The 24,875-nt window shown below is 35.4% G+C and overlaps 1 protein-coding gene and 1 pseudogene across 3 annotated transcripts in view; both read left to right on the forward strand.

Annotated features, from left to right (window-relative positions):
* WDR44 (WD repeat domain 44) overlaps positions 1–24,875 on the forward strand; it is a 185,690-nt gene that overhangs the window by 35,665 nt on the left and 125,150 nt on the right. For 2 of the 3 annotated variants that reach the window (XR_001594393.2, XM_016124437.2), the window contains exons 4-12: positions 7,226–7,862; positions 8,323–8,453; positions 9,574–9,669; positions 10,948–11,084; positions 12,279–12,362; positions 15,370–15,476; positions 16,221–16,372; positions 18,074–18,212; positions 19,501–19,565. Coding sequence is in view for 2 of the 3 variants with exons in the window: in XM_016124437.2 (XP_015979923.1) it covers positions 7,226–7,862; positions 8,323–8,453; positions 9,574–9,669; positions 10,948–11,084; positions 12,279–12,362; positions 15,370–15,476; positions 16,221–16,372; positions 18,074–18,212; positions 19,501–19,565 (1,548 nt within the window). In the remaining variant the exon portion in view is untranslated. The remainder of the gene's footprint in view (positions 1–7,225; positions 7,863–8,322; positions 8,454–9,573; positions 9,670–10,947; positions 11,085–12,278; positions 12,363–15,369; positions 15,477–16,220; positions 16,373–18,073; positions 18,213–19,500; positions 19,566–24,875) is intronic. The other variant, XM_036226847.1, reaches the window with a different exon arrangement.
* Positions 6,021–6,139, forward strand: LOC118608568 (annotated as a pseudogene).

A 24,875-nucleotide genomic window follows, 5' to 3' on the forward strand; every position in this document is an offset into this window, starting at 1 on the left:
TTTTTAGTATAATGTCAAGTCAGGCATAGTGATGCCTCTAGCCTCCTTTTTTTTGTTGTTTTTTGTTTTATTTTTCCAGGATGGCTTTGGCACTTTGGAGTCTTTTGTGCTTCTATACATATCTATGATTTTTTGTTCTATTTCTCTAAAAAATGCCGATGGGATTTTGATGGGGATTCCATTAAATATGTATAATGCTTTAGGTAATATGGTCATTTTAACTATGTTGATTCTTCCCACCCAAGAACACGGAATATCTTTCCATTTCTTTGTATCTCCTTGAATTTCCTTTAATAGGGTCTTATAATTTTTATTATATAGATCCTTCACATGTTTCGTTATATTTATTCCTAGGTATTTTATTCTTTTTGTTGCAATTACAAAAGGTGTTATTTTTTCCACTTCTTTTTCTGATACTTCATTATTAGAGTATAGTAATGCTATGGATTTTTGAACATTGATTTTGTATCTAGAGACATTACTTTGTTTCTTTATTGTTTCTAGTAGTGTTGTGGTGTTTTTAGGGTTTTCTGTATAGAGTATCATGTCATCTGCAAATAGTGACAGTTTGACTTTGTTTCCTGTTTGGATGCCTTTTATATCTTTCTCTTGTGTGACTGCACCTGCTAGGACCTCCGATGTTATATTGAATAACAGTGGCAATAGTGGACAGTCTTGTCTTGTTTCTGATCTTAGAGAGGTTTTTAGTCTTTCACCATTAAGTATAATGTTGGCTGAGGGTTTGTCATAGATGGCCTTTATTATGTTACTTTCCTACTCTACCGATTTTGTTAAGTGTTTTGATCATAAATGGATGCTGTATCTTGTCGAACGCTTTTTCTACATCTATTGATATGATCATATAATTCTCATTTTTTAAATTTGTTTATGTGGTGTATCACATTAATCAATGTGTGTATGTTGAACCATCCCTGTGCCCCTGGGATGAAGCCCACTTGTTTGTGGTTTATAATCTTTTTAATATGTTGCTGTATTCGGTTCACTAGTATCTTATTTAGGATTTTTTGCATCTGTGTTCATGAGAGATATTGTTCTGTAGTTTTCTTTTTTGGTGTTACCTTTACCAGGTTTTGGTAATCAGAGTAGTATGTGCCTCCTAAAATGAATTGGGAAGAAGTATTGCCTCATCTTTGGTTTTTTGGAACAGTTTGGGGAAGATAGGTATTAAATCTTCTTTGAATGTTTGGTAGAATTCACTGGTAAAGCCATCTTTTGCTGAGCAGGAGTTTTTCAGTTTGATATAGTCAAACTTTTTGGTAAGTTTCTGATGATTGTTTCAATTTCCATATTGCTGATCAGTCTATTTAGACTTTCCAGTTCTTCTTGATTCAGTCCAGGATGGTTGTATTTTTCTAAGTAATGGTCCACTTCTTCTAGGTTATTAAATTTGGTATTATATACTTTTTCATAGTATTCTTGTATGATCCTTTGTATTTCTGCAGTGTCCATCATAGTGTCTCGTCTTTCCTCCCTGATTTAGTTTGTGTTCTTTCTCTTTTTTCCTTAGAGAGTCTAGCCAGGGTTTTGTCAATTTTATAAACTTTCTCAAAGAACCAGCTCTTTGTTGCATTTAGTTTTTCTATTGTTTTTTTGTGTTTGTTTGTTTTGTTTTCAGTTTCATTTATTTCTGCTCTAGCTTTGATTATTTCTTTTCTTCTGCTGACTTTAGGCTTCTTTTACTCTTCCTTTTCTAGTTTTTTAAGATGAAGCATTAGGGCATTTATTTGGGCTCATTCTTATTTTGGGAGATAGGCCTGTAATTATATGAACTTTCCTCTTATGACTGCTTCTGCTGTGTCCCAGAAGTTTTGATATGTTGTATTATTATTATCATTTGGTTCTACATATCTCTTGATCTCCCTTTTTATATCTTCTATGACCCAGTTCTTCTTCAGTAGCATGTCGTTTAATCTCCATGTATTCATGGTTCTTTCCACTTTCTTTTTGCAGTTTCAAAGCATTGTGATCAGAGAATATGATTGGTATGATTGGGTATTGGTATACCCTCTTATATTTGTTGAGGCTATCTCTGTGTCTCAGTATGTGGTCAATTCATGAGAATATTCCATGTGCACTAGAGAAAAATGTATAAACAAACAACATCTGTTCATATCTGACAATGGGGTATTTAGGTCCCCTACCTCAATAGTGTTCTGGTCTGTTTCTCCCTTTAGTTCTGTTAGTAATTGCTTTACATATTTCGGGGCTCCCTGGTTGGGAGCATAGATATTAGTAAGGGTTATGTCTTCTTGATGCATGATTTCCTTTATCATTATGAAGTGTCCCTCCATATCTTTCTTTGCCTTTTTTTTATTTCGAAGTCTATTTCATCTGATATCAGTACTGCTACTCCTGCTCTTCTCTGAAGGCCTATTGCTTGAAACATCATTTTCCACCCTTTCACTTTGAGTCTACATTTTTCTTTAGATCTGAGAGGTGTGTCCTGTATTCAGCATATGTTCAGGTTTTGTTTTTGATTCATCTTGCAACTCTGTGCCTTTTTATTGTTGAGTTCAGTCCATTTAAATTTCAGGTGATTATTGAAATATGAGGTCTTATAGCCATTTTATCTTTTGCTTTCTGGTAGCTCAGTGTTTCCATTGGTCCTTGTCCTTGTGTTTCTGTTTTCTTTATTTTGGTTGGCTTTTATAGGATTTCCCTCCGGTTCTTCTTGTTTTATGTTATACACTTCTGTTCCAAATCTTCTACGTGTGGTTACCATTATGAATACAAAAAGGATAGTTTTATATATATACATACATACATACATACACACACACACGCACACACACACATACATACATATATACATACACACATACACACACACACACACACACACACACAGTTGTCCATTTTCTTCTGTATGTGCCTTATCTCCTTTCTTCTTTGCAAATTTGGGTTGTTGAATCCTCCCCTTTCAGTCATTGTTATCTCACTTTGTCCTTATGTGTGCCGAACATTCATTATTATCTTACTATAGCAAATCTCTTCTTATTTTAAGCTTATAATGCCCTGTTCCTAGTAAGAGTTGCACTCCTTTGCTTTTATCAGCCTGTTAGTCACCTTACTTCTAATTATGGATTTTTTTTGTCATTTTGTTTTAGGCGAGCTAATCCCTTTCAGTATTTCCTGTAGTGCAGGCCTCATAGTGGAGAATTCCCTCAATTTTTGTATGTCTGGAAAGGACTTTATTTCTTTTTCATATCTAAAGGAGAGCTTAGATGGATACATTATTCAAGGCTGGTTGTTCCTTTCATTTAAAAGTTTGATTATTTGATCCACTCCTTTCTGGCTTATAAGGTTTGTGCTGAGAAGTCCAACGATAATCTAATGGGTTTTTCTTTATTGGTTACTGTCTTCTTTTCCCTGGCAGCCTTGAGAATTCTGTTTTTGTCGTTGATTTTTGCTTATTTTAATATGATGTGTATTGGTGAAGGCCTTTTTGAGTTGAGATAATTAGGTGTTCTCTTGACTTCTTGAATTCCAAATTCTAGCTCATTCCTTATATTTGAGAAATTCTCATCAACTATTTGTCTGAAAGTGCTTCCTAATCCATGCTGCTTTTCCTCCTCTTCAAGAATTTCCATTATTCTAATGGTTTGTCTCCTGATGGTGTGAGCTATTTCTTATATTTCTCTTTCATTATTTTTCATTCTTCGGTTTCTCTCTTCTTCCTTCTGATTTATTTCTATATTTCTGTCTTCAATATCACTGATCCTTTCCTCCATTTGATTGACTCTATTTCCCAAGCTCATTATTTTATTTTTCAGCTCTTGCAGTGTTCTTCATCTCCAGAAAGTCTATTTGATTCATTTTGAGCATTTCAATCTCCTTGCTAAAGAACTCATTCTGCTCATCTAGTTGTTTTTTCAATTCCTGAAATTGTTTAAATGACTTTTCTTTGGATCTCATGGAGTTTTTTCAGAAGTACCATCCTGATTTTTCTGTCATTTAAGTCACGTATTTCTTCGTAAGCTTATTTTCTGGAGATTTTTCTGTTTTTTTTTTTTTCTGAACTACTTTGTCACCTTGGTTGTTCATGGTGTTTAATGGACTATTTCTCAACCTGGGCATTAATGGAAGTGTGTTCTCCTTTTTCTTTCCCCCAGAAAGATGATTTATTATATAATGGTCACTAGTCTGTTGCAAATAAGGTGTTTTTCTTTTGGTTTCTAGTAGGTATCATCTAAGTCTCTTGGCTCTCTGCTCTATATAAAGCGTTAATAATGTCTTTTTTTTCCTTATAGATGTTTAATCATGCTTGCTTCCCTCAGTCTCAGTTCCTGTCAGTGTTGGTGACAGTTTCGGTAGCATTTGCTCAGATTGTCCTGGGGCTTCACGGCATTCCATATTGGAGGTATGGGGTGAGGAGCCCTCTGTATTGGGGGTTGGAGGCTGCGGCTCAGCGTCAGTTTTGCAACCGCAGCGAGTAAAAATCAATTGTCGTTTCTCTGCCATCCCTGCTCTTCTGCCGTCTCTGTTTCTCTGCCTTCTGCTCTGGTGATTGGGCACTGCTGCCGGCCACGTGGCACTCATAGCACTCTCAGGTAGAGCTGTTCAGGGAACTCACCACTCTTTCTCTCCTTCCCCTCTTCCTACAAGAGGCTCTGGCTTCCTACAAGGGGCTCTGGCTATGAGAGGCAGCTTCTTTGTTTCTCCCAGTCCACCACCCGACACCCAGGGTTCTTACCTATGGTAGCTCTGTGTGCAGATCCCATGCTTAAACGTGCTGGTAGGCAGTTTGGGTGTTTTTGTTGAGTTTTAGATGTTCAGCTTACTGTTGTTTCAAGGGGAGAGATCTAGGAATATCTCTCACTCCGCCATGTTTAATCCAATCTTCCCACAGTGTGTTTTTTGAAGTAGAAAAGTGATATGAAGCTAACAGTTGCTTTAGCATGACCATCTCCATGTTTGTCTTGATTCTCACTGTTCTCTTGCTCTTTCCCTCTTTGCTACCTCTTAAAACCCAGAGGAAAAAAAAATACAGCACTAGGCACTGTAAAGAGTTGTATGGGGATATACTGAGAGTTAAAACATACGGGCCTTGCTTCCTAGGAACTAATTATCTGGTGTAAAGAAAATATTTATACAGAGCTACCACAGGTACTACCTTGTATTTTATATTATAGCTCATATTATAATGAGCAGTAAGAATGATAGGAGTTCAGAGACAGGAGAGATTGTTCTCAGATAAGGGATTAGGAAAGATTTATGATTTTCAACCTCATTTTGAGCGCTCTAATAACATGGGCCTTTCCATTATGTACAGTCATTATTTCAAACCTTTATGTTCACCTCATGCTCACTGTGCCCACTTTCAGCAGGTGACCTTGTTTCCTACTGCTTGTAGACATTAAGAAGCTAAGAAGCCTGAATTTACTCCTTTTCATTATCTCATACTTACCATACCTGCCAACTTGTTTTCATCTTTTACCTTTTTTTTATGTCATTGTTGAGATTTTTTTTTTCCTGTCCGAAGCAGCATGTTATAAGGAACAGTGGATTTTTTAGAAAGAACTGAGTTTCACTTTTGACTTTGTAGTTTACTAGCTGTGGAACCTTGAGCAAAAGTCTTAATGCCTTTACCTCAGATACCTGCTTTTGTAGGAAGGGGATAATCCAACCACTTCACAAGGTCTGTGTGATGATTAAATAGAAAATGTGCATACTGGACCTAAAACACAATAGACCCTCTTTCCTCTTTTCTCCAGAACTCTGTTACTTTCTTTCCTTTGGCTCCTTCTCTTCAGCTTAAAAAACTGCTGGGTCACTTTCTTGTAGCCTCTTCCATTTATAACCAAGTTTTTGAAAACCGTAGACAGCTAGTTGTCTCTGTCTTCACCTCTTATTCATTTTAAACCCACTGTAATCCGACTTTTGTTATCACTAATGCACTCAGTGCTCAGTAACTACCTAATTGACAAATTGGGTGGACTCTAGTTAATATTTCTCTGGTAAAAGTGACATACATTTAGGATTAAAAATTTTAAGGTTGAGTCTACGGCCATACTATCCTAAATAAACCCGAGCCCGTCTGATCTCGGAAGCTAAGCAGGGTTGGGCCTAGTTAGTGCTTGGATGGGAGAGCACCCAGGAAGACCAGGTGCTGTAGGAATAAAAAATTAAAAAATAAAATTAAAAAATACTGGGTTGTAAGCTGTGACAAGGTCGTTGCAATCTGTGAGGTCAACCAAGTGTTGCCTCGCCTAAAAAAAAAATTAAAACAAACAAAATTTGAAGGTTGAGAACAACTAATATATGGAATATGCTGGAAATCAGGGATGAATATTATTGAACAGCAATAACATCCCGTTCAAGTTAACATGAATTTGTGGTAAGCCAGGTCAGGACAGTTTTGTGACATACTCTGTTAACTTTCTGGAACCAAGAAATTGAGAAAGCAGAAATCAGCCATAGTTGGGCATGGCAGAAAAATAAATGGGATGGAAGATTCAATGTGTAAATAATGACAGGACAGGATAGAAGATGTATTTTTTTTTAATGTTGGTAGAATTACATAGAAAACCTTTCTGTATTTTTTAGCTATAGATAAGAAATAAAGGTGGGAAAAGGCAAGGGGAGCTGGATATTTGAACTCTTTTCATGGTCCTGCTATGCCTCTGAATAGTGGGGTATTATGTGTATTCTGTTTAAGAATGTTAATCTTACATCTGCTGGTGCTTCCTGTCATAGGCTTGAGCTAAACAATTTGAATTCTTATACTAGTGGTTTTGATTCTCATGGTTTCGCTAACTAGGCTCAAAGCAGGAGACTGTTACTGCAACAAACTTAGCATAAATATGTAAATTAACTGTGACATGAAGAGCCTGAATGTAAATTTAGGTTTGAATTTTATTATACAGGGTTGATTGAACTTTTGTGATTACTTGTACTAACGCAGGTTCCCTATTATTATGGTTAAGAGTGCAGGTCCTGGAACCAGTTTCCCTGGGTTTACGTTAGCTTCATCATTTACCAGCTTTATAACCTTGGACAAATCACTTGATCCCTCTATGCCTCAGCTCCCTCATATGTATAATGATGGTAGAAAGAGTACTATCTCTTAAGGTTGTTGTAAAAATCGAAATATATGAATTGTTAGGAATTGCCTAGTACATGGTAAGTACTATATAAATGATGAGCTGTTATGTTCTTGTAAATAGCTTCATTTTTAAAAAACTCCCTTTTAACCTTTCATCAGATCATTGAAAGTATTATTGAGGAGAGTCAGAAAGTATTACGGCTTGAAGATGACTCTTTGGATTCCAAAGGAAAAGGACACTCTGATCAGGTTACGAATCCTCTTGTGGCTGGGACAGATCTTAGCAATATACCTGGACTGTTAGCCGTAGTAGATCAAGTACTACAGGAAGATTCCAAAAGGGCAGAGAGTCAGAATGTATTCAAAGAAACTGAATTAGAGCTAAGACAATATTTTCCTTCCGATGACACTTGTGAGAAACCAGTAGATGAAACCGCTAAGTTAACTGAAATAAGTTCATCTGAGCAGTTTAATATGCCTGAAACTGAAACAGAAGTATTGAACAAGGAAGCAGTGGAAGTCAAAGGAAGTGACATCCTGGAACCTGCATCCTCAAACTCCTCATCTGCTAAAGATTTTGCTGCTGTGGAAGAATTGGCTCCTGCCAAACCCCCAAGACAGCTTACTCCAGAACCCGATATAGTGGCTAGTACAAAGAAGCCTGTTCCAGCACGCCCACCCCCTCCAACTAATTTCCCACCTCCTAGACCACCACCTCCATCTCGACCTGCTCCACCACCAAGAAAAAAGAAAAGTGAATTGGAGTTTGAGGCTCTTAAAACACCCGATCTAGATGGCAAGTATTCATTGAGAAATAAGTATTTTTGTGGGGAGATTTTTGGGTAAAAACTGTTTCCATTTGATTTTGTTTCAGCTTATACTGTGTACAACCATGTTGATGACCGAGTTATAAAAATTATTTCAGTAAAAAAAAAAGTGGAATTATTTACATTGGTGATTATTTACATTACTATTATAATTGAACATTTCAATAGACTTCAAACTTTCAAATCTGTTTCCATTGGAGAGCCAGTTTGCTGTAGTGAAAAGAATATGGAATTTGGAGACAAGATTTGAATTCAAGTCCTAGATCTCTTGTTTGAATCCTGGTTTCTCCACCTATAAAACGAGAGAAATAAAACCACTTTTGTAACAGGATTGTTCTAAGAATCAGAAAAATAAAAGTAAAAAGCACTTCTTAAGCTATGTACAAGGTCCTATTTAACTATGAGTTATCACCATTATTATTATTGCAGTTCCCAAAGAGAATATTACATCTGATACTCTCCTAACCACAAACATGGCTTCAGAGAGTACAGTCAAGGATTCTCAGCCTTCTCTTGATTTGGCAAGTGCTACCAGTGGAGATAAAATAGTTACTGCCCAGGTTGGTGAATTTGTTACATCGAATATAGGCTTTATCAACTTTATGCAACTAGCTGGTTTGTATGACTACTGAATCTTGTTTCTTCTCCAAGCCAAGTATCTCCTTATCCCCCAAACCTGGCCTCCTCACATCCCTTGTCCAGCTCTGCTACTGAGTAGCTGGGTGACTCCAGGAAATTATTTAAACAGCTGAGTCTCAGATGCCTCATTGATAAAATGGGCAGGAGGGAAAACCTTCCTCGAAGGTTTCTTGTAAGGATGAAATAAGCTAAAGTATGCCAAGTACCTGGTCATGTAGTAGGCATTGAAAAAATGATAGATGCTGCCATTTGTAGTATTAATATTAATAAACATCATCTACAGTCTTCATTTACCTGACCTATAGTGGACAAAATTGAGGACTTTTGATTTTTTATAATTTCCTTTTCCTAATCATGAAAAGAACTTCACACAGGATGCTATACATGAACATATGAGGCAATAGGAAGGAATTGATAACATGAATTTTCACCACAGCCAAATTCGGGGACTCAAGGGTTACCTATGTGGCAGCTGTGATTTTGGCAGGTTAGCAAAATGAGATAAGACATTATAGTCTTGTCATGGCCTTAGAGCAGAGATTGTCAGCAGATTGTTTTTTGCAAGGCCCCCAAGCTAAGAATGGTGCTTACATTTTAAAAATAAAGGGGAAAAAAAGGATATGCGACAGACACCATATGCAAAGCAAAAATAGTTATTAAAAATATTTAGTATCTAGCTCTATACAGAAAAAGTATTAGGACCCCTACCTTTGAGATATGCACATATGTAGCCTAGATTAATGACAGCCCTTGTGCTGGCATTCTATTAGCAGAGAACTGCTTTTCCATCAGGTTCAAATAGTGCCTTTATTTGCTTTCAAGACTACTAAAACATTATTTCATGGGCAGCAATAATTTTAGTACCTAATGTTTTTTAGCACGCTGGGAATAATAAAGAGCTGAAATGGAGTGTTCCATTTAAATTTTCAGTAGGTAGCCTCCATTATTCGAATTATGGAATTTTTTAGAACCAAGTGTGGTAATGAATAATTTATAGAAATTGACTTAGTCGACTTTCTGTATATAAAATTATAATTTCAGGAAAATGGAAAAGCACCTGATGGACAGATAATAGCAGGTGAAGTGATGGGACCTCAGAGACCTAGATCCAACTCTGGGAGAGAGCTTACTGATGAGGTATAGTTATATTTTTTGTCCTTAAAAACATACGATATAAAAACCATTATGGGAAGGTGAAAAAATTTTGGAGATGAATGTACATGCACAGCAATGTGAATATACTTAATGCCACAAAATGAACTATACAATTAAAAATGGTTAAAATAATAAATTTTATATTATGTATATTTTACCATGATTAATTTTTTCATTTACTGTTGTTAGCTAAAAAATCATAATATAGAAGAAAAAATGAAAATGAAGATTGTCTTAGTTTTTTTTTTAATATGCTGAAACTTGCAACTCTACTTAAACTTGCCCTTTCACACAGTTTTGTGGTGGAATAAATATTTTGACGCAAGGTCTACATATCATAGAAAATTGGCTTAGAAAGAACTTGACATTATAGATATGTATATGTTTTTTTATACTTGGTAGATAATGTACAGTGCATACGGACTCAATACTTCTTACCTTTAAAATTTAGTGTATGTCTGTTGGCTAATTTATTTAGAATGAAGTTCTGAAGTAAAATCTTAGTTTTTGATTTTTTTTAACAACACATTAAAAAAATATATACTTCGAAAAACAGTGTGGCAGTTTTTCAAAATATTGAACATCGTGTTTCCATGATGCAGCAATTCCACCACTCCTGTGTGTACAGCGAAGAGAAATGAAAACATGTCTGCGCAGAGAATGTCCACAAGTGTTCATAATAGCCAAAGTGTAGAAACAACACAAACTGATGAATGGGCAAATAATGTGTTGTATATCCATCCATGTGGACTGTTTTTAAGCAATTAAAAGGGATTAAGTTCTGATACATGTTACAGTATAGATGAACCTTGAAAATATGTTGCTAAGTGAAAGAAGCCAATCACAAAAGACCACATACTGTATGATTTAATTTATTTGAAAGGTCCAGAATAAGCAAATCCATAGAGACAAAAAGGAGATTAGTGGTTGCCAGGAACCAGGAGGAGGGGGCAGAATAAGGTAGGACAGCCAGTGGGTATAGATCGGGTTTCTTTTTGGGGTAGTGGAAATGTTCTAAACTTAGATAATGGTGATGGTTGCACAACTCTATGAATATATTCGAAACCATTGAATATGCTTTAAATGAGTGCCTTTTACTCATTTAAAAGGTATGTGAATTGTATCTTTCTAAAATGTTAAAAATTATTGTACACAGTATTGAATATATATATAAAGTGCTTAGCTTAAATTTTTGAGGATTTTGTAGACTCAGAAAGATATTTAAAATACAGATCCTATTGTTGTTATTTTTTACATCAGGAAATTTTAGCCAGTGTAATGATTAAGAACCTAGATACTGGAGAAGAAATACCTTTGAGTCTTGCAGAAGAGAAACTGCCAACAGGTATTAATCCTCTCACTCTACACATCATGAGAAGGACTAAGGAATATGTAAGGTATGGCCTAATGTTATTATTTATCATTTGTAGTATTTTATTCAGAGTGGTGAAGATTTCTGTTTATGAACTATGACAGTTCCTAACTTGGTTTCATTCAGCCTTTTTTAAACTTGGAATTAAAATAGTTAATGTTTGTATTCTTAAACTTTGTTCGCTCTCTGTTTAAGACTGTGCAGTTACTAGGGAGAAAAAGTACATATCTTCAATCTCATATTTGGTTTCTCTTTTAAAATGATTTATATTATGCTAGAGGCAGTATTAAAACATTTTGGGATAAAAAGCCATATTGAGATGAACATTTGGTCTTCTGAAACCTTTCTTTAAGGATCAGAAATTTTATGTATATAATTTGAAGAGCCAGAAAATGGCTTTAGGGTGAGGTTATTGACTTTACTGTGGGATGTACTAAGGAATGTCTATGAAAGCAAAGCTTTTTTTTTTAAGTATAATATATAATGTATCTGATGAGTGAGGAGGGAGATATTTACAAGTTAATTTGTCATTTCTGTGCAGCATGTTTTGTTCAACAGAAAGTCTTGTTTGTAGTAGGTTTTTCCTAAGTTCCTCAATTACATTCACTGAATTTGTACATTGCACCTTGCTTAAAGAGTCTGTTCTTTGATCTTTCAAGTTTAAATTTTCAGAGTCATTCTTCAAATGAAACTTATATAAAGCATTTTAACACAGTTTTTTCCTTACTCTAATTTGAAATTCTGTAATAAGTACATATGAAGATTTTTGAGAAGAGTAAGGAAAAGGGCTTCTTTTATTTTATTTTTTATTTTTTAAGTTTATTAAGGTAACATTGGTTAATACAATTGTATAATTTCCATGTGTACATTATCATTTGACATCTGCATATTCTGTTGTGTGTTTACCACCCAAAGTCCAGTTTCTTTCAGCTACCATATATTTGATCCCCTTTACCCACTTCACCCTCCCCCTAGCCGCCTACATTTGACCCCCTTTACTGTGTCTACCTCTCCCCTCCCCCATCCCCTCTCCTCTATAGTAACCAGTAGTGTATAGTCCATGCCCATGAGTCCCTCTTTGTTTGTCCTGTTCACTTGTTGCTTTTAGGTTTATATCCCACATATAAGTGATAGTATGTGATTTTCAAGTTTTTTTGTCTGACTTTTTTCACTTAGTATGGAAAAGGGCTTCTTTTAAAATTACTTCTTCCTCTTGTAGTAATGATGCAGCACAGTCAGATGATGAAGAGAAGTTACAGTCTCAGCCAACAGATACTGATGGTGGAAAGTTAAAACAGAAAACGTGAGTTATAGTACTTCCCTTTTCTTCATTTCAAGCTTTAATTTTTAAAAAAACAGTGAACTGCCATACTAGTTTAAATCTGTGTTCTCTCTAATTTATATGTCATCTACCAGTACCACTCCCTGCCCCCAGCCTATTATCAGTTCCTTGAGGCTGTATTGGTCATTTTTATAGCATCTCACATGTAGTAAATGATCAATAAATTTTGCATCATGCCCATATTGTTTTTCTGACAGTAGGTACCAGAAGTAGAGTATGATTGTCCTTAAAGTTGCCCTTTTCTCTTTCTCTTCATCTCTGCAAATCCTCTTTGTCTTTCTAAACCCAACTACATGAGGATATTCCTGACTTCCTTTAGTTGGTAGTAAATTTCTTTTTTTTCTCTAATTTCCATGACACGTGTAGCCTATATACCTTATGTTTGCCTTCTATTTTTATATTATCTTAAAGTGTCCTCTGATTTTTTAAAAAAAGGCAAATAGATATTAAACAAAGGAAGCATATGTTGCAAAAGGATTGTGATCATGCCATTCTTCTGTTTGCCCTACAAAAATCTATCACAGTGGTGGCCTTATGTATGGTGATTATACATAAGTCACTTAATTGGCAATATTTCAGTCCAATTCCCAAAGTGAATTCTCCACTCAAATATGATATTTTTTCCTAGTGTGGGAAGTGTAGTAAAGAAAGCTTTGAGAATTTTTGGAAAAGTTGTACTCACAATGCAGGTCTATGGTAACACCTCCAGACATGTGGACCTTGGTTGTCTAGCAATGACAGCTATCAGGAACTAGAGAATTGGGAATTATTCAAGAAACATATAAACATCCATGAAAGATGTTACTTATTCCATGCACTAAAGCTCATCATTTTTCTAAAAGGAAAGCTGCTCAGGATCATTCAAAGCCATTATACTTCTTACATAATTTTTATAAATCTAGCCATTTAGTATCTGAGCTCACAGCAAAATGGAAGCACCAAACTGTGATAACCTGTAAGTTGACACATAAGAATGTCAAATAATATTCTGATTGCAAAAGAGGAATGAGAAAAATGATAAAAGCAGTCATATATAACACAACCATTTCATATGGCAGTGCTTTCAACTTTTCCTCATGTCATGACACACACAGAGCATGGTGATATTTGCACTGAATACTGGCGTAAACTGATGGCCAGAAGAGACTGGCCCAGAGTATGACTTCTCTGTGTCCTACCCTGGGGGAACCAATATTATGGCCCACTTGCAAACCATTTGAAAGGCTCTGAATGTGTTTAAAAACAGTGAAGATGATAACTGTGATCCTATTTATTAAAGAAACTTGTTAAACATTACGTGCCTTTGAAGAAGGCACAAAAGTGTATATTTTAGAGATGTTCTCATCCATAATAATTAAATAATCTGTTTTCTTACGGTAGTAGTAAACCTATAGTTATCCAGAAAATATAACTTCACAATAGACCTTATAGTAATTTTAAAAATGGTTTATCGTCTGTGTTTTCTGATTATCAAAAGTATTATAAAAATGTGTAAAATAGAAAAGAAAAGCTTCTTATAATCTTACCCCAGAAATAATTAGTATTAATAATCATGTGTATTCACCATAGAATTTTTTTCCCACAAAAATTGGATTATACTGTGCCTCTAGTTTGTCGACTTGCTTTTTTTTTTAAAAAAAATATCTGATATGTAATAGGCATCTCTTTATATCAATACCAACAGTAAATATATTGTGGTCTTTTTATCAGCCAGATATGGGAGTTTGATGCTGCAGATGCAATAGTCTCTGCCCTCATCCCTCATAGAGCGTCCATTTCAATAGGAGAAACATACACTAAAAATATAATTACACAGATAAATCTAACTGCATTTATAGTAATTGCTATAAAAATATATGGGGTGTTGTGGGAGTATATAATAGGAATATCTATTTGAAAGTGTTGAGGAGGGCTTTTTTTGAGAGAGAGAGCTGGTCTGACACCTAAAAATGACTGGAAATTAGCTAGGGGAGGAGTGTTCCAGGCAGAATAACCACATGTGCAAAGGACCTGAGGCAACTAAGAGCTTGGTACATTTAAAGAACTGAGGTTCCCCTCATTTATTTTTTTGCATTTCATTTTAAGATTATACCAACACTTATTTATTCATTCCTCTATTGATGAAAATTCAGTTTATTTCTACTTTTTTACCTATTCTAAACAATGCTGCAGTGAACACTGTGTGTGTGTGTGTGCATAAACTTTTTCAAATAATAGTCTTAATATCTTGAGCTCCCAAAATTGGTAAAAACTACCCCTGATTTGTTTAGGTTGTAAATATGTACTTTGCTTTTTAAAAATAATATATAAAATTTGAGATTTAGGTAATTGAAGAAGCAATTAAGTAAGTCCTATTTATGGGAGCTTGAAATACATAAATTACACTGTTTGGTAATACCTACTGGGAAAGCTCTGCCTAAATGCATTGCATGCAAATACCCAAACTAAAAGATAAGGGACAAGAGCCCATCTTAGGCTATCAAAGCATTCTATTTTGTGAGAAAATACATCTTTATTGTTTCTTCTTATTGGTACAATGTATTTTTAAGGATGACTACCTAAAGCAATCTTCTCAAAGCAATTCTCATTGCAGATTCATGGCCTCATCCTAGACCTTCTAAAGCAAATGATCTGAGGATAGGGCCCAGGTACCCGTGCTTTAAACCCTCCTCTCCCTCACCCTTCCCACCAATTGATTATCATTCACCAGTGAAAACCAAGGCTCTAGAGTGTACACTATTATACATTGGCTGAAGTGCCAATGTATTTCCTTTGTAGGCATATTGACTTGAATATATTTTATACAAGGGGTTGGTGATCAAAAGACCTACTATTTATGTAAAAAAGAGTTATTTCAAAATAATGTACTTTACCAGTCACAGCCAATGAGATTATCAGTGAATTATTGATCTTTTACTATTGAGTTAATAAGAAGTAATTTTGGTGGTTTTTTTATATATTTGGTAAGGACTCAACTAAAGAAGTTCCTAGGAAAATCAGTAAAAAGAGCAAAGCACCTCGCTGAAGAATATGGTGAACGTGCTGTAAATAAAGTTAAAAGTGTTAGAGACGAAGGTAAGTAAAATAGAACATTTCAACCAAATATTTAATTGATTTGACATAATCTACATTTAGCCTGTAGCTTATAAGAAACATTCTGTTTTATTAAAAGTAATAAACCTTTATAGCTAATATCTTAGCATTTCAATAAATATGTTACTCTCACTATTAATTTTATAAGTGGGAGGAAAAGTGAATTTATGCGTCTTTAATATGAATTTGTACACACTTTGTTACAGTGGCAACCTAGAAGAGCTGAGTGTTCAATAATCACTTGTAAATTAGTTATGTAAGGCTATTTAGTTCTTATAACTATTTTTAAAATTAGGTAAACTCTCTAAATTTGTGCATACCTTAACTTCCTGTGCCCTTGTTATAATTGCACTCATTTGTTTTATTTAATAAACACTTATATAGTGCTTATTCTGTGCCAGACACTGTCCTAAGCAGGTTCATCTGTATTAACTCATTTAATCCTCCTAAAACCCCATGATATAAGTACTATTATTATCCCTATTTTATAGATGAGAATACCAAGGCACAGAAAGGTCAGTACTTTGCTTACAGTCACACAGATAATAAATGACAGCAGAATTTGGACCCAGGCAGTCTGGCACCAGGCTCCATGCTCTTAATATGCTGTTTAGTAATAGGCAAATTTTTCTTCTCTCTTTAATGAATTTTCTTAGTAAGTAGTGGCTATGAAAATATGATAGTAGCTATATCTCAGCTAGTGATTTTTGTTGCTTTTATATTTAGTATTTCATACTGATCAAGATGATCCTTCATCAAGTGATGATGAAGGAATGCCATACACAAGACCAGTTAAATTCAAAGCAGCACATGGTTTCAAAGGACCTTATGATTTTGATCAGATCAAAGTGGTACAAGATCTTAGTGGTGAACATATGGTAAGTACCTTTTTATTTTTCAGTATCGATTATTTTCACTGGGAGAAATACGTTGACTTCTCTAAAGGTGATCTTATGTATGTAATTCTGCTAGCCTTATTCAAGAAGAGTTAATTTTGATATTAATACGATTTAATGAATAGGTAATGCAGAATCTATCTCTGAATTACTGTTCAACAAGCAAGTTATTGAATTAAGTAAACTCTAGGCCTTTATCATTAAGAAAATGATATAAAGGTACCAGACTTTAAAACAGTTAAATTAGAGGGTAGTCTGTCAATTTGAAAAATGTTTAAAGTGTTCCCCAGTATATTTTAAATAATTGACATCTATATTTCAGAAGCTCAGTATACTTTGTAAAGTGACAGCTAAAACAAGGAGCGAGGTAGAGGTGCAATCAGATTTAAAAATGTACCAAAGTAGATATAAAGTACACAAATTATATTGCCTCTGAAAATCCTAGGAATATAAGGAAGGAAGTAATAAACTCAGAACTGGCTAAATGATGCTGTGCATTCTTGATCAGGAAATCTATTTAATCTATTTAGATTTTAAATCTAAAAATTGGCCTAACTGGAAGGAAACAACCACAAACATACGAGATGGCAGCCAGATTAGAACTGAAATTTAGGTGTTTATCATCTAAACATAAAATGTTTGAGTTGACTGTAGTAACTTCCTTAAGGAATCTGATGAATTTCCTTGTGGTATATTGACTCTTTCATTATTTCCAGTCTTAAATAAAATTTCATTGAATAGGCTCCAAATGACAAATTTCTAAATATACTTGAATTTTGTGGAAATGATGCTATTTCGGTAAATGAGCTTTTGACTCTTAGAGAATCTTTCTTATCTGCATAACATGTGGTTTAATAGCAGTTATAAGTGTTCATTATAATAGGATATAGCCTTTCTAATTTAAGAGTTCACTTTAAAGCCCCCCAACACACACGCACACACACACGCACACACACACGCACACACACACAATTCCCCACTGTTGTTTTCAGTATCTATCTGGGAATTCTAGCCATATACTGCAAAGCCTTGTTTCTGGGGAGTAAAACAAGAGGAGACCACACCATTCCAACACTTCTTCTAAATGCCCAATACTGTGAGGGTCACTGCTAAGGTGAGTTCTATTTTTCCCTCAGCCCTGGTCAGAAGTTGCTAGTGCTATGCTGAGGGCTCTGCCTCCTCCTATCCTACTCCCCCTTGTGTTCAGCTGGGAAACTGAGATCCCGAATTAGGATTTGTGCTTTCACAATGAAGATTGTGGCAAACTGCAACTATCTTATCTCACCTTTCTTCTAAAAGTTCCTTTTTTGTGGTATTGTAGTTCAGTGGTCCCCAACCTTTTTGGCACCAGGGATGGTGCTCCTATGAGAATCTAATGCCTGATGACCTGAGATGGAGCTGAGGCAGTGATGTTAGCACTGGGAAGTGGCTGCAAATACAGATGAAACTTCACTAGCTCACCTGCCGCTCACCTTCTGCTGTGCGGCCCATTTCCTAACAGGCCACTGACCAGTTTGTGGCCTGGGGGTAAAGGACCCCTGTTATAGCACCATTGGACTGTTGGCTTTGCGTGGTATTACTAATGTTAGAATTATCTTAGTACATATAATTTGGCACATTTTTTTTTGGCTTAATGTCTCAATTATTATAATAATAACTTCGAACCTTCCTTTGTTTCCATAGGGAGCAGTTTGGACCATGAAGTTTTCTCACTGCGGTCGATTACTTGCCTCAGCTGGACAAGATAATGTAGTGAGAATTTGGGCTTTAAAAAATGCTTTTGACTATTTCAACAATATGCGAATGAAATACAATACCGAAGGTATTTTGCTTTTCTTGTGGGCTTTAAAAATCTAGAGACATCTGGCATTTTTACATTTTATGTATAACGATGCCCTTTTATCCAGCAATCATATGCAGCAACCACTACTTTACATAGTAATCACAAACGTAAAAATAAGACAGAAGTCAACAGCAAAAAGCATCTATACCCAGTGAAAAAAAGCTATTAAAACTTTTGACGTTAACCCTTTTCAGATGTAGTACAGTTAATTTCATCAACTATTGAGAACAAAGTTATTTGGTTTCCCCTAGCAATCTTCGCTTCTATCCAAGGTTAAAAATAAATATCTGATTAATCTAGAAAGAGAATGAGAATAATATATACATCTAATAAGTAAAGGATGATTAAGGAAACACAGCCATGGAAAGCAAATTTGATTTGTCACTACATCAAAGGGTATATGAAAAAGGTTAAATGGAAAGGAGAAACCTCAGAAGATGGCATATGTATACAATGATTACAACTATGTAAAATATTTCTGTATCATGGTAAGTTATCAGGAAAATATGTAGAATTGATGTAAATAGGAATTTCTAGTTTATGGGGTTCTTTTCTTGTAATTATATCACTGCAATAAATTTCCTCTACGGACCTTTTCCTCCCCACCCCAACCCTCTATCCCCAATCAACCAAGTCTGGAAAACAAGAAGGTAAGGAATGGGAGAAAGGACATAGAGGTGACCATGGGCAGGAGTATGGAGTATGGGCAAAGCACCATTTCAAGGAACGTAGAACTCAAGGAAGATCAACTAAACTGGCAAGCAAGGCCCTGTATATTTTAGTAGCCCTTTGGGTATTGCTTGCATTCTGTAATAATACATAATTGAAGATGATGATGAGTTAATAATAGTGAACAATGTTTATTATACATTTCTTTTATAGCCCTGACTGGAGCAAAAAGACTATTTTCAATGGTCATTGAGACTTATCCAAGCCTAGACCCTTTCTGTCCCTTTGTTGTTCATCTTGCTACTTATTATGATTGACAAGAATGTATTCACTATGAGTAATGAGGATTCGACAGTACTTTCTTAAATCAGGGAAATAATTAAGCCATTCTATAAAGATTTTATATAAATTATAACAAATATTTTGGTACTGAAAGAGTTAATGTTTCTCATGTATTTTTTTTCTAGAATGTTACATTATTAATTAGGTGTTACTGTGTCATTATTTCTGATTGATTTGTGTGTGTATGTGTGTGCACATGCGTGTGTGTGTACATGTATGTAAATGCCTTTTTACAGTTATATTATGTTGTTTTTAGGGCGTGTGTCCCCATCACCTTCTCAGGAAAGTCTAAATTCATCAAAATCTGATACAGATACTGGGGTATGTTCATTATTTTATGGTTACTATTGTTAAATATTATGATTTGATTTGTTTACCATAAGGTACCTTATTGTTTATTAGAAGTTATATTTGCATGAAAGCACTTAATTAAAATTAAGATGTGTTAGAAATAAGTTTTTTCTCTTGACAAATGAAAAAGTGTGATGTTTAAAGGCTTTCAGACAGTGAATAATATCACTCAAGCTACTGAACTAATGAAAACTTAATAAAACAAAATCCATTCTCCTCAAATCCATGTTAGATATTTTTAAAAAATAATAATGGATACCTGAATAAGAGCTAATTAAGGAAAGAAAAAAGGTATTGAAATATTTTATTTTTTCCATATACTTGGTTTAATAAATGCTTTATCACAATTTTAGATAGCTTTAAACATCTTAATGATTTTCATTTGGTCTCAGAACTGGAAAGTTAAATATAACCAATTTTAAACCTAAAAAATAGAATATAAAATATTCTAAGCTGTCCCTTGTGCTTCTAGGCAAGGGTGATGTAAACAAAGAGAACCTAAAATGTCCACTTGCTCGGCAGTATTTTCCTGAGATTTCATTGGCTCTATAGTATTAGAGACGAATTTTCCCCTACTCTAAACATGGTCCTCTCAGCTTCCCATAGGTCTGTGATTCCTTATTCTCTTCCTATATACCTGCTGTTATGTCCTCTTCCACTCCCTTAAATGTTGTTGTTTCTAAGAGTTCTTTCCTTGGCCATTCTCAACTGACTTATTCATTTGTTGCCTCCAATCCTGAACTTTAGCTCCATAATTTTTGTTTCCTTTCAATACCATTATGTTTTTTAAACAAGAATGAGATCTTATTGTGTATGCGCCCTTTTCACATAACAATATGTAAAAGATCTCTCCACTTACATGTTCTTCAAGCACATCAATTAATAGATCTAAAACAACTTGCTCAACAAATGTTTTTCAAATACCTGTTAAATGGGCCAGAGACTGCTCGACTCTGCAAAGGTAAATGAAACATATTCTGTGGCCTCAGAGACCTTGCTGACTAGTGAAATAAATATATCCACTATTACAGTATTGGATAATAATATTCTATACAAGATACTACGCAAGTATAAGAGTTAGCCTTGTGAATCAGGGTGCCAGGGAAAGCTTCCTTGAGGCTTTGATGTTTGAGCTAGGAGTTTACTGTATGAGAGAAGGAAGGAAGGGGCATCTGAGCATGAATAGTAAATGCAAAGACATGAAGACTGAAACAGCATGACATGTTGAAGATACTAAAAGAAATCCCATGTGGCTGGAGCAAAGGGCATAAATGATGAGAGTTGTAGAAGAGGTAGGCAAGATTGGGATTTTAAATGGCCTTTTGTGTTAGACCAAGATGTTTGAACTGTATCCAGCATGCTACCGGAGGAGAGTGCCTTTGAGGGGCCTTTGATCAGGAGCTCAATTGAAATATTCAGATTTTGGTTTTAGAAAAAGCATTCCAATAGCACTGTACAGGATAGATTGGGGGCTCCAGGCTAGACACAGGGAGACCACTTAAGAGGCTGTTAACCCAGGACAGAAATGGGTACTTCGATTATGACAGCAATGGATCTAGAAACCGTAAAGGTGAGCTGAATTCGAGAGCTGTCAAAGTTGGATCTCTAGGACTTGGTGACTGATTAGCTGGGATGGTAAATGAGTAAGTAGCCTAGGATGATTCCCAGGTGTCTGGCTTGAGTAATGGGATAGATGTTAATGGTCATTCATGGAAATATCTTTATTATCTACCCACAGTTCACTTGCTTCTCCTCTATTTTGAACTTTAATGACATCCACATCCATAAGTTACCTTTTTAACTCAGTTAGAAACATTCTATTACTTTTCCTTCCTTACCCACATATCAAATTAGTTACAAATATCCATCTACTGCTTCCACCTACAACTGCCCATGGGATCTGTCCCCTCACCCCCTGTTGTCACTTGTATCACTTAGGCCCTCAACACTCATTTAAATGTTTGTTGTAGCCTCCTAATTGTTTTTTTTTGTCCTTGATCTCTACCCAATTCATTTTCTATACTTCCACCAGCTTTTTTTTTTTAATTCAGATCCGACTGTGCTGTTTTTGTCGCTTAAAATCTGATGGCTCCTTGTCACCTACAGAATAAGGTCCTTACTGATATCGCCTCATCTTACCTTTTTAAATCAACTCTAATTCCCTAGAGACTATGCATCCTATTTGCCATGCCACGTCTTTGCCCATGCTGTTCACTTTGCCAGGAATGTCTTACCTATCCCCTTTGTTCACAGGGCAAAGCACTACTCATCTTTCAAGATTCAACTCAAATATCTTATCTCTCTTACTTTCCCTTAATCAAGCAGGCAAAATTGTTTCTCATTTGTGTTTTGACAATATGTCATATATACTTTGACACCGATATTACTTAGCACATCTTCCTTGGCAGTTTGTCTCACTGGCTAGGCTCAAGGCTGATTTAAGACAAACTATCCTTCACAGATGTTAGTATCTTTGGAAGCTAACCCATGCCTGGCTGTGGCAGGCCTGAATCAGCGTTGAATTCCTGTTTCTGTGCCTTTATTCTTATTTCCCTTATTGGGATGCCTGCACTCTCCCTTCTTTTTATACTGAGCTTGCCCATTCCTCAAAGCCCACTTTACCTAGAAAGCCTTCACTGGCTAATGTAGCGGAGAGAACTTTAACTGCTTTGCTTTAAAGAAAAGGGTTTGTTTCTATTAGTTTGATTCACCATTAAGTTTCCAGGTATTGGTTGCTGTTAAAAATAGGGACTATTTGTACCATCTTGTATTATGCTGATTTCAATAATTCTACTTACAGACTCTTAACTACTTGAATCCATGCCCCCTCGCCAACAAAACCTAAGTAACTCCCAATGTTCTTTGAATACAAGACCTTTTACTGTTTTTATTTTTTAAATTTTATTTTTAATTCTTAATTTTTTATTTTTTATGGTGACATTGGTTAACAAAATCCAGTAAGTTTCAGGTGTACAATTCAACAGTAAGGCATATATACATTTACACTGTGTGTTCACCTCTCATAGAATACAAGACATTTTAAATGAGGAACATAGTAGTTCTTTGACACAAAATATAGTGGCCTCCTGAGTACTAAGGTGGTTTTTTTCTGGAGTCTTGAACATTACTTATATCTGTTGTTTTCAGGAAAAGATTGTGTGGGGTTTCTTTCACTTCTGTCATTCTATTTGGGGAGATAGTTTAAAAAGCCTCTATTTCATATGCCTTTGGAGTTCAGTATCTGATATTACCTTTGAACCTAGTGCTAAGTGCAGTGAGGCACAGTAAGCACAATGGAGTTTGTGTTCCTGGTATGTGTGTTCTTTTTTTCTGTTTTCTCATGATAGTGATGCATCTCTTTTGAACTAAGTTCTCACTTTCGTCTTTGTAGCATCCGTGTAAAATAGAATACCTGAAAGTACCTGTTGTATAGTTGGGCATACAGAGTGACGCACACCAGATTAGTCACCTTCTCATTGGTCATGCCATCCTTAGAATTATGCTCTGTTTTTGTTGATTTCCAAAAGTAGCTCAATAAACATAAGGAAGAAAAGAAGAGAGGCATGCTTAGTTTGCTCCATTATTCTAGGGAATTATGACATTTCTTCTTGACACTAGAAGTTGTAAGTATGCGGTATACCTAAAAATACTTTTGGGGGATAAATCTCCATTTGCTGTGCTTAATTAGTGGAACATCAGTCGGGGTATTATAGCACGTAATTGCTGCTTACAATTTTGAGAGTAGATTGTAGGGGAGGAAAAAAAATTTTCTACCGTCTTAGGTTCTACAGCTGGAATCTACAAAATAACCTGACAAAGGACAGATTAACAGGAGAAATGCTTTATCACATATGCATATAGAAAAATAAGGAAGACCCAAAGAAACAGTTAGATCCAGGGGCTTATATATCATTTTAACAAAGAGCAATAAATTTATAGAGATGTAACAAGACAAACAAAAAGGGGTTTAGGTTTTTTAGGGGTGTGAAATTGTGGGAAAGTAAATATATTGGAAGAAACTAATGGAAGATAAGAGTTATTTAGTAAAGTCCTAGATATATAGACTCATGCTGTCTACAGAAATAAAATTCACTTTCTTCTTCCTAGTAAATGAGAGGTGAAGGGAAGACACCTTGACAAAGGGAATTTTATGCTCTGCTTTCAGGTAGAAGCGGGGAGGGTAGAGACTTTTTCTTGTGTCTGTTTCTTCAAAGTTGTCTTCAGCTCAAAATAATCCTTATGCAAAAGGGCATGTTTTGGGGTGACATTCTGATCCCCCTCAAGATCATTAGAATCAAAAGCTTGGATGAAGGGAGTTAACTGTAAAGAGTAAAAGCTAATTTTTATGAAATTCTACATATGCAGCATTTTATTAAAAATATGTATTGGTTTAGACTTGGTTTAGTCAACAAACAGTTAGTAAATGTCTACAATGTCTTAAGCACTGAAAATATAAAGATGTAGTGGATAGCCCAAGCCAAGGACCTGTGCATGGGGGAAGACAGATATCAACAATGATAATATATGTCAAAAACAGAATTATGTATCATTTTTCCAATAAAACCACTCCTTTGACAGTATACTTGACATCAGTTCATTGTTTAACATCCATCCCATCTCCTGAGTTAGAAACTGTTACCACTTTTTACTCTCTTCTCTGTTCAATGTCTGCTCATTTACTACATCCTGCCCACTTAATCTCAGAAATGTCTTTGGAATCTGGCCATTCCTTTAATATCCATTACTGTAATCCAGGCGTTTTCTCTTACCTGGACCATTAGACCTCTTTTCCCAGATTCCAATCTTTCATCCACACTACCAGCAGAATTACTTTCCTATAAAACAAATCCGATTGTGTTACTCTCTTGTTTAAGCACTCCTTTTGGCTCTTTTTTTCCCATTGAATCAAGTTCAGATTCCTTAGCTTGACTCAGCCTTTCAGCCTGACCTCAATTCTCATTATTACTTACCACCCTTCTTTCTCACAAACCTTATGTTCTGAGCCACTCAGTTGTTCATTTTTGCCCCAACAAAAATGTCAGACCCTTTGTGGGTCCTATATATTTACGTATGCTATTCCCCCTTGCCTGGAAAATGTGTTTTCAGACTCAGGTCTTCTTGCTGAAGCCTTCTTTGCTTCACTTAATGCATACTTACTGATATGCTCCCTCATTGTTCCCATGGTACTTCACCCATATTCCTGTTAAAAGCACTCACTATACTATACCAATTTATGTAACAACAGCTAACATTTTATGTGCCCTTACTATGTGTCATGTA

The sequence above is a fragment of the Rousettus aegyptiacus genome, unplaced genomic scaffold (assembly GCF_014176215.1).
Source record: "Rousettus aegyptiacus isolate mRouAeg1 unplaced genomic scaffold, mRouAeg1.p scaffold_m13_p_9, whole genome shotgun sequence".
Classification (NCBI taxonomy): domain Eukaryota; kingdom Metazoa; phylum Chordata; class Mammalia; order Chiroptera; family Pteropodidae; genus Rousettus; species Rousettus aegyptiacus.